Source organism: Mirounga angustirostris, unplaced genomic scaffold (genome assembly GCF_029215605.1).
Source record: "Mirounga angustirostris isolate CCGP_5_RB_7025 unplaced genomic scaffold, mMirAng1.0.hap1 SCAF_12, whole genome shotgun sequence".
Lineage (NCBI taxonomy): Eukaryota > Metazoa > Chordata > Mammalia > Carnivora > Phocidae > Mirounga > Mirounga angustirostris.
The window spans coordinates 15593694-15609701 of NW_026991720.1; the positions used below are offsets into that span (position 1 = coordinate 15593694).

A 16008-nucleotide genomic window follows, 5' to 3' on the forward strand; every position below is an offset into this window, starting at 1 on the left:
CATATCTGTGACTGAAATTTAGGACTATATAGAGAGTTGCCCTGGGCAACATACTAGAAACATCTGCTCGACAAAAGCTTTTGAGTTAACATATAAACTCAACAACATAACTTAAAATAATATAATATAAATCTTTGCTTAGACAATTGTTGGGTAAAAATTCCAGGGCATATCACTAAAGGGACAACCAGTGAGGGAAATTCTGGGGGTGGGAGTGGATAAGCTAATAAGATCCAAATGCATATGAACTCACAGAGAACCATATTCCTTCTTTTCAGAGCATTTATCTCAGTTTCTAATTATCAATAGATTTTGTGATTGTTTGATTAATGTGTGCTCCCCACTAGACAGCTAGTACTCCAAGAGGAAGGGTTGTGTCTGTCTTTAGTCACGTATGCATGCCTAGAACCTAGCAAAGTGCCTGGCATAAGGCAGGTGCTCAATGATTGTTGAATGAAAACATAATGATACAGAGAGGACAAAGCATCTTAGGAAGCATTACTGATGCTGCCGACTGTTACACAGGACTGCAGCCTGGTGGGGTCATTTCAGGCTAGTGAATGATCTTTGTTTGGTATGCTGGCACCGGATGCTCAGTTTAAGGTGGAAGGTAGTGATGGTTTCTGTTGTCACAGTACCTTGATGTCATCATTGCCCAGGAACTTGCTAATTTCCCAGGAGAAGCATATCTAAGCACGCTTGCTTCCTTTTTTGCTAGGGACTGGTTATAGCCCTTTGTGGATGGGCCAGTGGAGATGTAGTCTTTACTTTTTCTTGTTTACTATGTAAAATTGACATCATTGACAGTGTCTTGACATGTCTGGGGCTTTTACAACACTATTTGGTAGTGCAGAACTTCAGATATCAAAATCTCACAAGGTGAAGTTAAGCTGGACAGAACCTGTGAAGGAAGGCATTAACCCCATCCTGTGTCTTTCTGTAAAAAACGGTGTTGAATTTTCACTTCATTAAATCAAACTCAAAAAATATGTATTGATTCCTAAATCAGGACACCTGGGATTTAGGCATAGTGAATAGGGTTAGGAAAAACTGAAGAATTTGAAAATCTTTCCTTTCTCCCCACCTCCCTCCCTTCATTTGTTAGTAGAGTTAGGTGTGTGAGATTAAATAGCCTGAGGTAGATCCACAGTCTCCTTTGAATTAGGCTGGGAAAACACTGCTTGACAAATTGCCCACCAGGAAGGCTTTCAGAGAGATTAAGCCGGGGATGGAGCCTAGAGACACATTTGTTTAGATAGACATCATGGGTAGTACTAAGGAAGCTTGGAATGCTCAGGCTCTGAGAATGAGTATAGAGTGCCCACTTCATAAAGTCTATGTGCCCTTGTTCATAAAGTTTATGTGCCCTTGTTCATAACGTCTATGAAAAAATATAAAAATCTGCAAATTATACTTCAGATTTATTCTAATGGGAAAATTAGTTTTTAAATATGTGAATTTTGAATTTTGCAAGGTCTTCAGGTATGTATTCCTTATATATAAAATATGCCCACCCTCTATAAGGCCCACAATATGTCATCATGTTCCTGGACTGAAAGCTGTTTGAATGTGGGCACGGAAAGCTGCTCATTTTGTGTCTCTGGAGTAGAGGTAGTCCTACCCAGGGCACAGGGTAATGGCTGGTGGCCAGTAGACCTGCACTTGGATCTGTACCATCTCTAGAATATTGGTATATTCACCATGAAGTAAATGAACAAGCTTGGGATATGATTTTCTGACATGTCTTGTTTCCCTTGCAGGGTACGTTTGTGAAGCTATTCATGATTCTTGTGCCAACATATCAGGGTATTTCCTCCTTGGCATGAGGAGACACACTGTCAAATTCGTATTCCATTTTTTATTCTGAGGTCAAAAATCTCCATCCTCCTTTGTATATTTGAAAGAAGAAACATGTGTCATTTTAACTTTTTTTTTTTAAAGATTTTATTTATTTATTTGAGAGAGAGAATGAGAGAGAGAGAGAGCATGAGAGGGGGAGGGTCAGAGGGAGAAGCAGACTCCCTGCTGAGCAGGGAGCCCGATGCGGGACTCGATCCAGGGACTCCAGGATCATGACCTGAGCCGAAGGCAGTCGCTTAACCAACTGAGCCACCCAGGCGCCCTCATTTTAACTTTTTATAACAAAATATTATTCTTGGGGGTGCAGGAGAGGGACGTGCTGGTGAGGTTAGAGTAGGAATAAAGGGATAGATTGAGATCAGTTAGGAAGTCAAGGGTTGTTGCTATCTGCTCCTTAGAGCATATAGTATAGTGTTGGCTTAGGTGTCAATTAGGAAGTAATACTTCTAAATATATAGCAACACTTTTATTTTAGCTGGCTATTGTCATGATAGGTAATAATTTATTCTTTCTGTTATGAACTCAAGACAGTTTTGAGTTACTAAAAACAATGAATCAAGCAAACAAGTCAACCATAACTCCAATACGTGAATATTTACCCTAAGAATATTTTTTTTAAAGATTTTTATTTATTTATTGAGAGAGAGAGAGAGAGCATGAGAGAGAGGAGGGTCAGAGAGACAAGCAGACCCCCTGCTGAGCAGGGAGCCCGATGCGGGACTCGATCCTGGGACTCCAGGATCATGACCTGAGCCGAAGGCAGTCGCTTAACCAACTGAGCCACCCAGGCGCCCACCTAAGAATATTTTTTTAATGTAGCTTCTTAGTGTTTTATGAAGTAGGGTGAAGAGAGTATCATTATCCCCATTTAACAAGGTGGGTAACAGTATTTTGTTGTGATTATAAAAGTAACATATGCTCGTTACAGAAGATTTGGAAAATACAGGAAAGCATAAAGAAGAAAACAAAATTCACTTGTCATTCATAGCCAGAGATAGCCACAGTTAGTATTTTGATATATTTCTTTCCAATATTTTTTCTATGCATGTTTTAAAATAATACATTCACATCAATACTGAATTACATTTTGTATCCTGGTTTTTCCCCTTAATATCATGGCCATTGCTCTTTTGCTCAAAAATGATTCAAGAACATCTTTTATTAAGATTTTACATTACGGGGCGCCTGGGTGGCTCAGTTGGTTAAGCGACTGCCTTCGGCTCAGGTCATGATCCTGGAGTCCCGGGATCGAGTCCCGCATGGGGCTCCCTGCTCGGCAGGGAGTCTGCTTCTCCCTCTGACCTTCCTCCCTCTCATGCTCTCTGTCTCTCATTCTCTCTCTCAAATAAATAAATAAAATCTTAAAAAAAAAAAAAAGATTTTACATTACATGAGTTTTATAATTTATTTAAATATTCCCCCAATTTTTCATATTTGTGTTGTTTCCTTTCCATTTTTTTTGGCCTTTATAAACAGTACAGTGACAAATGCACATAAAGGCTTTCAGATTTTTTTTTCACAAGGATAAATTCTTAGGAATATAAGACTGTGAACATTTTTTAAGGCTCTTGACACTTATTGCCAAATTGCTTTCCAGTAAGGCTGAACAAATTTATACTTTCCAGCACTTTATCACTTGCTTATATGGAACATTATATTAAAAAATAAAACAAAAGCTTTGCTAATTTGATATACAATGCGAAATAATACTTAAATTTAAATTTCTGTAATTACTAGTGCAGTTGAACATTTCTCATATGTTTACTAGTCTTGCAATTTGTCTTCTCGAATTTCTGTTCACAGTTCTTTTGCTCACTTTTCTGTTGAGCCTTAGTGTTTTATCTTTGAATTTTTCATTAATTTTTATTAGGCTTTTAATTCATAAGGATATGATCCCCCTTTTCTATTATATTTAAACTATAATTATCCATTTTTTGCTCTTTGTTTCTAATATTTTAGAATTTAATGTTTTTATGCTATTAAATATGTCAATTTCTTTTGTAATTTTCCCATGGCTTCATTTTCTATCTATAGCTCTAGAAAACTAAAATCGTTTTGTAGTATGCACAAGGGACTTCCTCTTTCTTCTTTAACTCCTGATTGAAGAGATACTAGGAGTAGGACATGAGGCAAAGATCTGTATTTGTTTCTACATAACTAGCCATTTCCTCCACACTATTTCCTGAAAAATTCATCCCTTTGCCATTAGTTTGTGTTATTGTTTCTACATTAAGTTTTTATTACACTTGGGCCTGTTTCTAAGATATTTCTTATTTTCTATTAATTTGTATGTTGGTTCTTACACTAATCTTACATAATTTTAAGTGCTCTGTATATCTTAATATCTGGCAGATCTAGTTCCTCCTCATTATTTTTCTTCAAAAAATTTTTTGGATTATTTTTGCTTGGATTTGAACTTGCAAATTTTTTTTTTAAGAGACATAAATTGAGAGGTGTCAAAAGATTTGTTCCCAGGGTCTTATGACGAGATATATGTAGAGTGACCACAAGATTTCTGACTCCTAGTCCAGCGTTCTCCTGTTAAGTAAATATTGGAATCTCCTCCTACCTTCACAATCCCCCTCTCACCTCTCACCTCCCATCAAACTGTACCTGATTGCTGACTGGCTTATATTTGAGTCCTGGTTTGTTCAAGATGAGCTCTAGCTGCCTGCGGTTAAAATTGGATACTCCAAGAGATTTCACCAAGCCAGCATCTTTGCAAGCTTCTAAAGCCTGTTGAGGAAAAGTCAAGGGGTTAAGAAAAAAGCCTCAAAATAAATGATAATGTTTATGAGGGTGACTATGAATCTTTAAGAAGGAAAGTCTTTGGGTATATTAATAGGCATTCTGTGAAGAAAAAAAAAGTGAGAGAGGCAAGAATTCTATAATTGAATTAGTGTGGGAAGTATTATACAGCGTATCTTCCCTAGCATTTTCACAATGTATACCAGTCCCTTAAGAATGATCTTATTTCTTGAAATCTGTTGAGATTTGGTTTATAGCATGGTACCTGATCCATTTTCATAAATGTCTGGGGTGTGTGAATATGTATATTTCCTTTTATTGGATATAAATCTCTCCTCTTGCTCTGTACCTCTCTCTCATGCATATATATATGTATATATATGTACATACATATATAAACACACACACATTATATGCAAAATTAGGTCTAGCTTTTCCTGGCTTCTCAATAATTTAAAGGACTATGTCAGAAATTTCCCACTATATTAGAAGACTTTATCAATGTCTTCTTATAGTTTATCGACTTTTGCTTTATATATTTTGAAGATATTTTATATGGTACATATGTGTTTAAAATTGGTATATTTTCTTGGTAATTTGAATCTTTTATCATTATGCTATTTATTCTTCCCTATAAATTTTAGAATCAGCTTTTCAATTTCTTTTGGTATTTTGACTGGGATTCCATTGAGTCTTTCAATCAGTTTGGGGAAAATTAACAACTTAATGTATTCAGTCTTTCTATCAAAGAACATGATATATCTCTCAACTTATTTAAAGTTTTAAAAATTGCTCTCAGTAGTGGTACCTGGCTGGCTTAGTTGGTAGAGCATGTAACTCTTGATCTTGGGGTTGTGAGTTCAAGCCCCACATTGACCATAGAGATTACTTAAAAATAAATTGTTCTCAGTAATGTATCACATAGTTTTTACTGTTTAAATCTTGCACTGATTTTGTTAAATTTATCTCTAAATACTTAATATCATTTAAAAAAAATTTAATTTCCAATTGTGTGTTGCTAACATATACTTTATATATAAATACAATTTTTACTTCTTGTCCTATGGGTTATTTACATGTATGCTTTTTAGTTTCCAAATATTTGATGGTTTATCAGATTGATTTTTGTTATTGATTTCAAATTTAATTCTAATTTTATCAGACAGACTTTGCATAAAGAATATTATTAAATGTATTGAGTTTTTTTTCATGTCTCAGGCAATGGACTATTTTGTTAAATGTTCTATGTGCACTTGAAAAATAGCATTTTGTTATAGTTTGTGAAGTATCTATAAATGTCAATTAGGTCAAGCTGGTTGATAATGTTCATATCTCTTCTATAGATTTCCATCTACTTATCTCAATTATTGAGAGAGAGGTTTTGAAATCTTTGATTATAATTGTAGATTATTCTCTTTCTCTTTTCAGTTCTCTTCATTTAAGCTTCATGTATTTTGGAGTTCTGTTATTAAGTGCATAGATGTTTAGGATTGATCTCTTCATTATTATAAAATTTTGCTCTGAAATCTTTGCTGATATTAAAATAGCTACTCCAGCTTTCTTTTGATTACCATCAGCCTAGTATATCTTTTTTATCCTTTAAATTTTTTTTCTTAACCTTTTACTTCTAGCCTATTTGTGTCTTTTTATTTAAAATGGATTTCTTTAATATATATATAGTGGCATTTTGCTTTTTATCTATTCTCATAACCTCTGCCTTTTAATTGAGTTGTTTAGACTATTTACATATATTGTGATTATTAATATAACTGAGTTTAAATCTCTTACCTTGCTCTTTGTTTTCTATTTTTCCCATCTATTCATTTTCCCTCTTCTTCTCCTATCTTTTTCCTGATTTATTATTGTTTCTTCAATTTTTTTTCTTTATTGTCTTGTTTACTATACTCAGGAAGTTTTAACATTTTCTCTGTACTTTGATATTCTGAAATTTCACTGTAATGTATCTAGATAAGGGTTTTCTTTTCTCTTTGGTAATCCATGCCCTTCATCTCTTTTTTTTTTCTTCAAATATTACCTCTTTTTCTTTTTTATTCTGAGGCTCCTATTGTATGAATACTAGAAATTCTAATTTTATCCTTTACATCTCTTAGCTTTTCTTTCATATTTAAAAAATTTTCTTGTCCTTTTCTTCTTCATATTGGGTGGTGGGGCTGCTCATCCTGATCTTTCAGTCTGATAATTTTTTCTTTGTCTATTTCCATTCTATTTTTATCCCATTGATTTCACTGTTTTACATTTTTCTAATTATTATTTTTGCTTGTTTTTTAAAAAAATGTATTCTTGTTCTTGTTTCATATCACTAACACCTTATCTCCTTGAATATATTAATTGGCTAAAAAGTTAAAAATTCTTGGTCCTCTGTTCTGTTTATGCTTGGATCTCTAATTAAGATATGATGTTTCTTTGTAAAATAAATGCCTTGTAATTTGGGGCTGTGAACACATTTTTTTCCCTGGGGATACAGGCTACGCTCTCGGGCAATCCCTTGGAAAGGAACCCCAGACTCCAAACCTAGTCATCTACAATGAGGTCAGGAATGAGTGTATGGTCTCTTGGGTGGAAAGCCCCAGGCATCAGAAAACCCAATCAATGCCTCCTCACCCCTCAAAACAACTCCACAATTCAGATAATCAGCTATAACTACAAGGGGGATGTCCATTAGAAAGAGGTACTTGTTAGAGTGTAATTTCCCAGCCTTTGGAGTTTGGAATGGGAGAGGGAGGGAAACAACTGCCAGAGGTCAGATAGTAACTCATGTTTTTCTCAGCCTCTCACAAGTGCAGGATTTCAGTGCTACTCTGATTTGATTCCTGAAGACATCTGAACATGAGTCTTACATTTCTGTGTGTGTGGAGCAGACAATATTTGTTCCAAGGCTATAGCAGGAGAGAAGAAAAAGCCAAAAGAACTCTAAGGTCCTCTCCTATGTTATCCTCTTATAGCTTATTAGGCTGCCTTCTACTCTAGGTAAAAGCAGCCATATTACCTCATAAAGAAACCAGTTCAAAATATCTGTACCCCTCACCCCCAACATGAATCCATACAGGTTTTCTCATTACTTCCCCATCGTTTTCCTAATCTTATGATCTTGGGGAAGGAGCCAACAGCTTGCTCAAAATTGGAACCAGAATTATTGTTTCAGTTTTTCATGTATCATTTTGTTTCTTTTAAACATATTAATGATTTTTATAAATTCAATTTGAGAAACCAAAAATTTGTGAATTTATCACATTTATATATTTTTATTTACAGTTACATTAGAATTTATTTCCTTTCTTTTTCTTTCTACACTTCTCTCTCCTTTGGCATTCTTCTTTTCCATCAAAACAAAATCAAGAATTTTTCAGTGCAGAGAAGTCGGAATTTTACACATCTTTGCTTATGGTTAAAAATACCTGTTTCGAAATACCTTTCCATTAGGAGTAAAGGCTGCATCTCTCCATAAACTGAACAGGAAAAACAGTTTAAAAATACAGTCTTCAAGAAAAGAGGCCCATTTAAACTTACCTCCCAAGTGGCACACAGATTTGACTTGTGATATAACCATTTGCCATTCTCATCTTTAGGATAGATTTCATCTCCAGGCTACAAAAAAAAAAAATGAACATAACTTATTTTATCTATATCTGGGAATTAAAATTATGGAATTTGAGTTGTCATTATGCCATATACCCTGGCCCTGGGAAAGCAATTCAATTTTAATTATTTATATATTTACATATAATAAATATGACACATTAATCTCATTATCTCACCCTGGCATTCATTTTCCTTTATTTATTGACAGATTATTATTGTTCTTAAACCATGAAGTTCTGTCATAATGAAAGGAATCTGTTCAACAGCCTCCCACTCCAACCCCAGCCATACTTAGACACAAAACTCACAGGTGTCTGTACTTTGCCCTAACTCTGTTTTTCTAGGTCATTTTTGGAAAGTAGACCCCAACTACAAAACATATTCTTCTCTAGCCTGACCACAACCCACATCCTGGTAGAACCCTGGACAGAGCCCCTTGAAAAACCTGCCATCTCTTGTTCTACCTGGCCAAGAGTTGACCCCCTCCCCACCCCCTCACCCCCACCCATGGGTACAGCTATAACCCTCTCACATCCTTCAAAACCCCTTAAAAGGCCCAGCCTAACTGAAACTCAGGGCTGACACTTCTCTGGATATCTGGCTCCTCTCCTCCACTGGAGATTGAATAAACACTGTCCTGTTTATTGCTCCACTCTTTGCACAATTCTTTGCCACCCTCATCACCAGCCACTCTAACAATAACAAAATCACTCATAAATACACAGTAGAAGTTGAGCATTAGGACTTTTAGGTTCAGTGTTTTGACCTAACCCTAACCCTTGCCAAAGTTGAGAACAGCAAATTTCTTACTCTGATAAGAAACCAAAGATCATCATTAAGGGTGAGAGGAAGTTCTCCAACTAAGAAAAGTGTAGCTAATGAATGGAACACTTCCTAAGTATAAGGGAAAACTCAGCACATTACTTCTTAGTTCTGACGAATCTGCTCTGTGGTTCTCTTCTTTCCCTTTCCAGCCCTCCAGGAGTTTAGCATCTGTTTTTCTACTTCACAAATTGTTTCAGTATCAAACCTAGTTTTTGGGTGATCCTTTTCCAACTAAGACTGACCATTGGTTTTCAGATTTTTCCTTTCTCACTATATCTAAAAATGGGACCCATCTGTTATGGGCTTGGAGATGGCGGGATAGAGAGAAATAAAGATGATTTCTAGGCTCCTTGGTTGGCTGGTGGTGATCATTCCCTGAGTTTAGGCTAGCCATCAAGAGTTTTGTTTTGAATATTTTGAGATTGAAATGGCAATTAGACATTCACTGGGTATGTGAGGAGGCAATTAACAGAGAAGTCTGAGAGAGGCTCAGAGAGAAGTCTTGACTGCAGACAAATTTGGGAGTCCTCAGCATATAAAGTGGTATTCAATCCATGCAACTGATCACATTTAGAGAAGGTGTGGCCCAGTAAGACAATATTGAGGATAGAGTACTGGGCATTATGACATTTGGAGGTTGACAGGGAAGAAGCTGTCAAAGATCTTGAGAGGGTGATATCATAGAACCATGAGCTGAAAATGTTTAAAGAAAAAGGTAGTAGTCACCTGTATTGAAAGAGATCAAATAATATGGGGACAAAGTGTCTTTTAGATTTGGATGACAGGATGGAAGTCTGTAGGCCTTGATAATAGGAATTCTTTGTTGAAAATTAAGCAACTGGACAAAATCACTTATACTCTTAAAAATTTAAAAAATTCTTCCTCTGTCATCTCACTTGAATGAAACTTCCCCCTGGTGATAATATTTTCTCCATTGTCCTTTTTAGTGAAAACAATTTCTTTTCAATTCCTCCTATCTCACTGAGAATAGGAAAAGGGTTCCTTTTTCCTCAATGCCCCATAATCATTCATGTTAATTACCCTTTCTATCTCTGATTTCTAAGCTCTTTGACCTTCTCAACACTTATGACCCACATTTTCACTCCAGTCTTTCTCTATATTTCTTACCTTTTGTATTTCCTAGTTTTACTTCTGTTCTGAAATGCCTTTATGCCTCCATTATGAACTCTGTTAAATAATTTTTACTTCTCCAGATTTTAATTAAGTCCTTATCAAGTCTGCACCCATGTTAAATATTTCTATGATGCCTCCCTTAAGCTTCTGCTGTGTCTACTTTACTAATCCATTCATTCTGATAAACCCATTGTCTTTGTCCTCTATTCCTGCTCCTTACTGTAATACCTTGCTAGAAAAATAATCCAACCCTCTAGAAACCCATGCTATTGACTCTCATTCCTTCTCAGCAGTATCTTCGTTCATCTTTTAAAAATGTCTTATTGTGGGGTGCGTGGGTGGTGGAGTCAGTCAAATGTCAGACTCTTGGTTTCAGCTCAGGTCATGATCACAGGGTCCTGGGATGGGGCCCCGAGTCCAGTTCCACATGGAGTCTGCTTGAGATTCTCTCTCCTTCTCCCTCTGTTCCCCCCCACAACTCATGCTCTCTGTCTCTCTCTCTCAAATAAATAAATCTTTTAAAAAATTCCTTAAAGATGTTTTATTGTGATTTTTTGTATTTTGTTGTTCTAAAATTGTGTCTGCTTGTTAACTTGACATTTAAAAAAATATTTCAGTGCTAAAATATTTTAGCAAGAAAGGTTCCTTGTTAAAAAAAATCATGAGAGGGCGCCTGGGTGGCTCAGTTGGTTAAGCGACTGCCTTCGGCTCAGGTCATGATCCTGGGACTCAGGCTCCCACATCAGGCTCCCTGCTCAGCAAGGAGTCTGCTTCTCCCTCTGACCCTCCTCCCTCTCATGCTCTCTCTCATTCTCTCTCTCGCAAATCAATAAAATCTTTAAAAAAAAAATTAAAAAAAAATCATGAGATTCAAAAAGCATGTGATATTTTGGCTTCAAAGATTGATTTCTCAATTATAGGAATTATAGGTTCATGTGTGAAGTAATGTCATTATCCTGTGTCATTTCTCACTGTTAAAAGTTTTACTGTCTCTCTGCATCCTTGAGCCTTGATTCCACCCAAGAATAGGAGTGGAAATTCTCTGTTTACCTTTCCCAAAAAGATTTTACAAATCATTGGTCGGTCACAGAGAAGTAAGTTTCATTTTCTCACTTTTAGATATAGGCTCTTTCCAAATCTTTAAGACTTAGCTTAGAAATCTACCATTTGAACACGAATGAAGTTAGTTGTGTGAGGATGAGGGCTGAGGTTATAACTCTCAAGAACCTGAAATATAAAAAGTCACTATAGTTTACAGGGTATTGGGATTGCTAGGTTTGGGAGGACAAGTATGGGGGTTGGCATCTGGGAACCCACCATCTGGTCCCATTCTAATGAAATTTAAACCTGAGTGAGTTACTTCCTTGTTTGGGTCCTCAACTTTCTCTTCTGTGAAACTAGGTTATTGGGATATCTTATTACTAAGGTTCCCTTCCACCTAAACATTTCAGAATATTATCTTTCATTTATTATCTATAAAATGTTAGACTGTGCCAGTAATGTCACATATATAATTTTATGAGTCCTCACAAGGTAGTTGCTATTGTCTCCATTTTACTGATAATGAAATTGAAGTCCAGAAAGAACCAAAAAAAAAAAAAAAAAAAGAAAGAAAGAAAAAAAAGAAAAAGAAAAGAAAAGAAAGATCAAAGTGACTATTGCTAGTAAGCAATAAAGCTGAAAGTCAGTCCCTCTTCTGTGTGACTCCAAAGCCCATACAGACTTTTTCCACTGCACCATGTTTAGGTGATATGGAAAGAGATCAGGTAATAACCTGACCAGGTCATCTGGCTTGTATGTGACACAGCTGGGACTCAAACTAGGCAGCTTGCCTCTGGAGCACATGCTCCTTACCACTATGCTAAGTGGCCTCTAATCAATTACAGTAGAAATCTGTTATTTTGTTTTCTATCATACCTATGTGGTCTCCTCTGGAGGAGCTCTTTCCATGTTGTTTGGGTGGGCTGACCCAGCTCTTATTCTTGGTCATAGATGTTAGTCAGTCACCCATTTGGCCCTGAGCAAAGATTAGTCGGGAATAGGTACAAGACCAAAGGAAGGCTAGTCAGTATTTCTCCAGAGGTTTAATGCATGGTCTCTCTTTGAATTCTCACATTGTGTTGACAGTGTAGGCTTGGCATGTCAATGGCCATTTTGCCATCATATAGAGAAGGATTTTTGAGAAGGAAGCCAACCAAAACAGAGATAAAGGGCCAGTTTCATTGTTTGACCTTCTGGATCCAGCTGTGCCTAAATTAGATATCCCCTGGAATTCTTAACTCCCTTTCTAGCTAACAACAAATTGAGTTGGATTTCTGCCATTTATAACAAGTTCTGACTAATACAAAGATGTTGGGGTATGGCGAGTAATGGGTCAAAAATGGGAAATTGGTTAGGTCAATATGGGATTGTGGACAGTGAGAAGTATCCTGCCTCCAGCTGAGAATTGGCAATCCTTGTTCTGCAATAGCATAGAATCTGTTAAATTTTTGCTTTGTTCTGTCTTGAGACTCAGACAAATGGGCCTACTAATGTTGGAGCTTTAGGGGACTTAGTAGAAAACCACTGGGTATTAGAATTTGTTGGCCATTTTTTCAGTCATCAGGTAGGTCTTGAAGAAAGATGTGTTTGTTGCTACTGGGCTTGTAAGATGAGAGGTAAGATGCTATTTTGCTAAAAAGGGTACTCTGTACTTTTGGATGTCATCCAAGATGACAGAATTTCAGATCTAAGCCTTCTGGAGATAGAAAAGTTAGTGATAGCCAAGGCAAGAAGGTAAAAATCCTAGAAGGAAGTAATGTTGGACTTTGGGAGAATTCTGGTTGTGTCTGAAGACAAGATCTCAGACCACAGATGCCCTACTGGACAAAGGTGCACCATCCAATGAGATGCAGACTGGGTGCAAGGAACACATTAGCTGTGCCTGCCTGTTATATATTATTTCAAGTCAGATGGAGGTCAGTAAGCTGAAGATGGGGCAGATGAGTAAAACAAGGAAGTTCTTTACTAAGAGACAGAAACCATAGGCCACAGGTTAGATATAGGAAATGTGACCCTATTAGATTTCTAGCTTTAATTACTCATTCATGGACCTGACTGAATGTGAATTTACTGAAAGCCTATTACATTTTAAGGGATATTGCCTTATCCATGAAATCTCAACCTGACCATAAAAGCCTATGATTACCAAGGCCATTGTGAAGCCCCCAAACCTATATCTACATGAAGTAGGAGGCAAAAGGGCAATCTTTCCCAAAGTCCATCTTGGATGTGACCACAGAGGAGAGCCAACAAAGAAAGTGTTTCCAGAGAACAGAACAGGGGAAGCCAGGTTGGCTGCATAAAAGAATTCTGGCCACTGTACAATGGCAGAGTCTTTGTTCTTCATGACTAGCAGCAGGATCTGATTTACCTTGTGGACAAGTGGCCAATTTTATTTTTCAGTCTCTCCTACCCTCAATGAAATTTTAAAAAAGTGACTGTTCTTTAGCAGTGTATATACAGGTGTGTTGTGGGTGGTTAAATTAACAAGTACATAGACTGAGAAAGTTCAAAGAAGGAGTGAATTTGAACTAGAGGAATAGATATCACATAGATGCCCTGATCTTGGATCTGGCTCCAAAAACCCGACTATTCTTTGGGTTATTTCTTTTTGGAGGGGGTGGAGGGTGAGTAAGTTTTCAGCTGTATATATTATGTTGCATTATGTTCTGCAGGGACATTTTCATGACTGTGTGAACAGGAAGAAGGGTTTGTCTGAATGCCAGGTAACTAAAATGTAGAGTACAGGTAGGGAACTACATGTCGGTTTGATGGAGAGACAACTATAGTTGTAAAGACCAGACATAATAGCAGGTGCATTGGATTATGAATCAAGAAGCTAGGGTTCCAGGCCTGAGTCTGTTACACATAATCTTTGTAGACATCTGTTGGGGTTGGTCAGTATTATCTGATTTATAGCAACAAAACACCTTAACACTCTATGGTGATAAGTAATAAACTAGCTTCATAGCTTCACATGCACAGCTACAGGCTCATGGTTGACAAAGAGCAGAGACCTAACCTTTAGGCATCTGAACTTACCTTGAGAGCCATGGGTATTTCAATGATGTAAAGATCCACATAATCTAGCTGAAGGACATTAAGTGTCTTCTCCAGGGTTGGACGGACCATCTCTGGCTCATGCCTTGTAGCCCACAGCTGAAAGAATAAAAAGGTGATAGTTAACTAACATCTACACTTTTTTTTTTTATAATAATGAAACCCTTTAGTCTTAACAAAGCACTCATATACATTATTCACTCATTTCATTTTACAAAAATATCTTTATGCTGCAGTGTCATCTGGGTATAGGATGAGCTCATATAACTCTTGACACCTGGAGTATACTTTATCCAAAAATAGTACCAGAGACTTGCAGATCCACCTGAAGCACAGAGTACCTAGGTCGGTGACAAAGTCTTGCCCTGCTCCCTGATAACTTCTGAACTGACCCTCAGCACTTTCACTTCTCCTCATTGTATAGATAGGGAACATGTATCTGACTAGCTGGTTGGGCTTAGCGCTTTATTTTCATGACACTCTGATAAAAGATGTGCTTTAGCGGAACAAGAAATATGGTTGTGGGAGTGAATTCACTGGATCCTTCACCTTGTGACAGGTGGTGCAGAAGTTGGTGAAACTTTAAATTATTGCAAATGTTTAGATTTTCTGTTCCTTTGTTCTCATTTGGTCCTACTCAGAGCCCAGGGAAATTCTGCCAGTTTTTACTAAGAAATTACTGGCTCTCTGGCTAAACTGGTAATGTCACCAAAATAGTGGTGTGGAAGACATAGTCTGGTCCTCTCCAATAAAAGTCAGTAATTTGACAGCTATCCACAGATGAAAATGGGGAGATGGTCAAACAGTACAAACTTTCAGTGATAAGACGAATAAATTCTGGGGATCTAATATAAAACATGGTGATTATAGTTAACACTACTATATTATATATTTGAAAGTTGCTAAGAGAATAGATCTTAAATGTCCTCACCACAAAAAGGAAATGGTAATTATGTGATATGATGGAGGTGTTAGCTAACACTATGGTGGTGATCATTTTGCAATACATAAGTGGATCAAATCAACATGGTGCACACCTTAAGTTTACAAAATGTTTTATGTCAATTATACCTCAATGAAGCTGGAAAAAATAAAATAAACTTGGCTTAACAACAACAACAAAAAAACAGAAAGAAAATGAAATTACTCAATCTGTAAAGTGTTAGGTAATGAAAGATTAAGGCTTAGGTTGTCGGACTAGAGCATGTGTACCCTCAAGGTCTCTAAAGCATAGGGTACTGAGGGATCCTCAGAACTTTGGGATAAGTTAATACATCTTCTTGGAGCATCAAATTTGTTCAAAGTGTTTTTGGGGAAAAAGCTTACAGTTCTGTACCCTTTTTCTCACAAGGGCAAGCAAAATTGGTAAAATTTGATTTTTCTCTATGTTGGACAATAATTTTTTTTCTTGCCTTAAATTCAAAAAGAATAGACAACAATGTGGAAAGAGTAGTGGAAAAATGTGTTTTTGTCATTACTGTGGGACCCTTTGGTGTGTTATTGCTGCCATCCCATCTAGCTGAAAATTCTGTTTTATACATTTTAATTTATTTTTATTCAACAAACACATATAGTCCTAGCTCTGTGCCAGGTACTATGTTTAAGTGCTTTGTAAATGTTAACTTATAGCAACTTTATGAAATAGATGACTTAATTTGGTTCCATGTTTCCAATATGATAGATATTGCAACAGTGTTAACTGTTTACCAGGGGAGGTAAGAAAAGTTTTTTGGTTTGTTT

At 36.6% G+C, this 16008-nt stretch overlaps 1 protein-coding gene across 2 annotated transcripts in view; it reads right to left on the minus strand.

The window, feature by feature from the left end:
* The window catches only part of AKR1D1 (aldo-keto reductase family 1 member D1), a 45749-nt gene that overhangs the window by 13987 nt on the left and 15754 nt on the right, over positions 1–16008 (minus strand). Inside the window, exons 3-5 of one of the 2 annotated variants that reach the window (XM_045865090.3) lie at positions 14251–14367; positions 8137–8214; positions 4474–4596 (exon numbers count right to left, since the gene is read on the minus strand). In XM_045865090.3, coding sequence (XP_045721046.1) covers positions 4474–4596; positions 8137–8214; positions 14251–14367 — 318 coding nt within the window. The remainder of the gene's footprint in view (positions 1–4473; positions 4597–8136; positions 8215–14250; positions 14368–16008) is intronic. The other variant, XM_045865091.3, reaches the window with a different exon arrangement.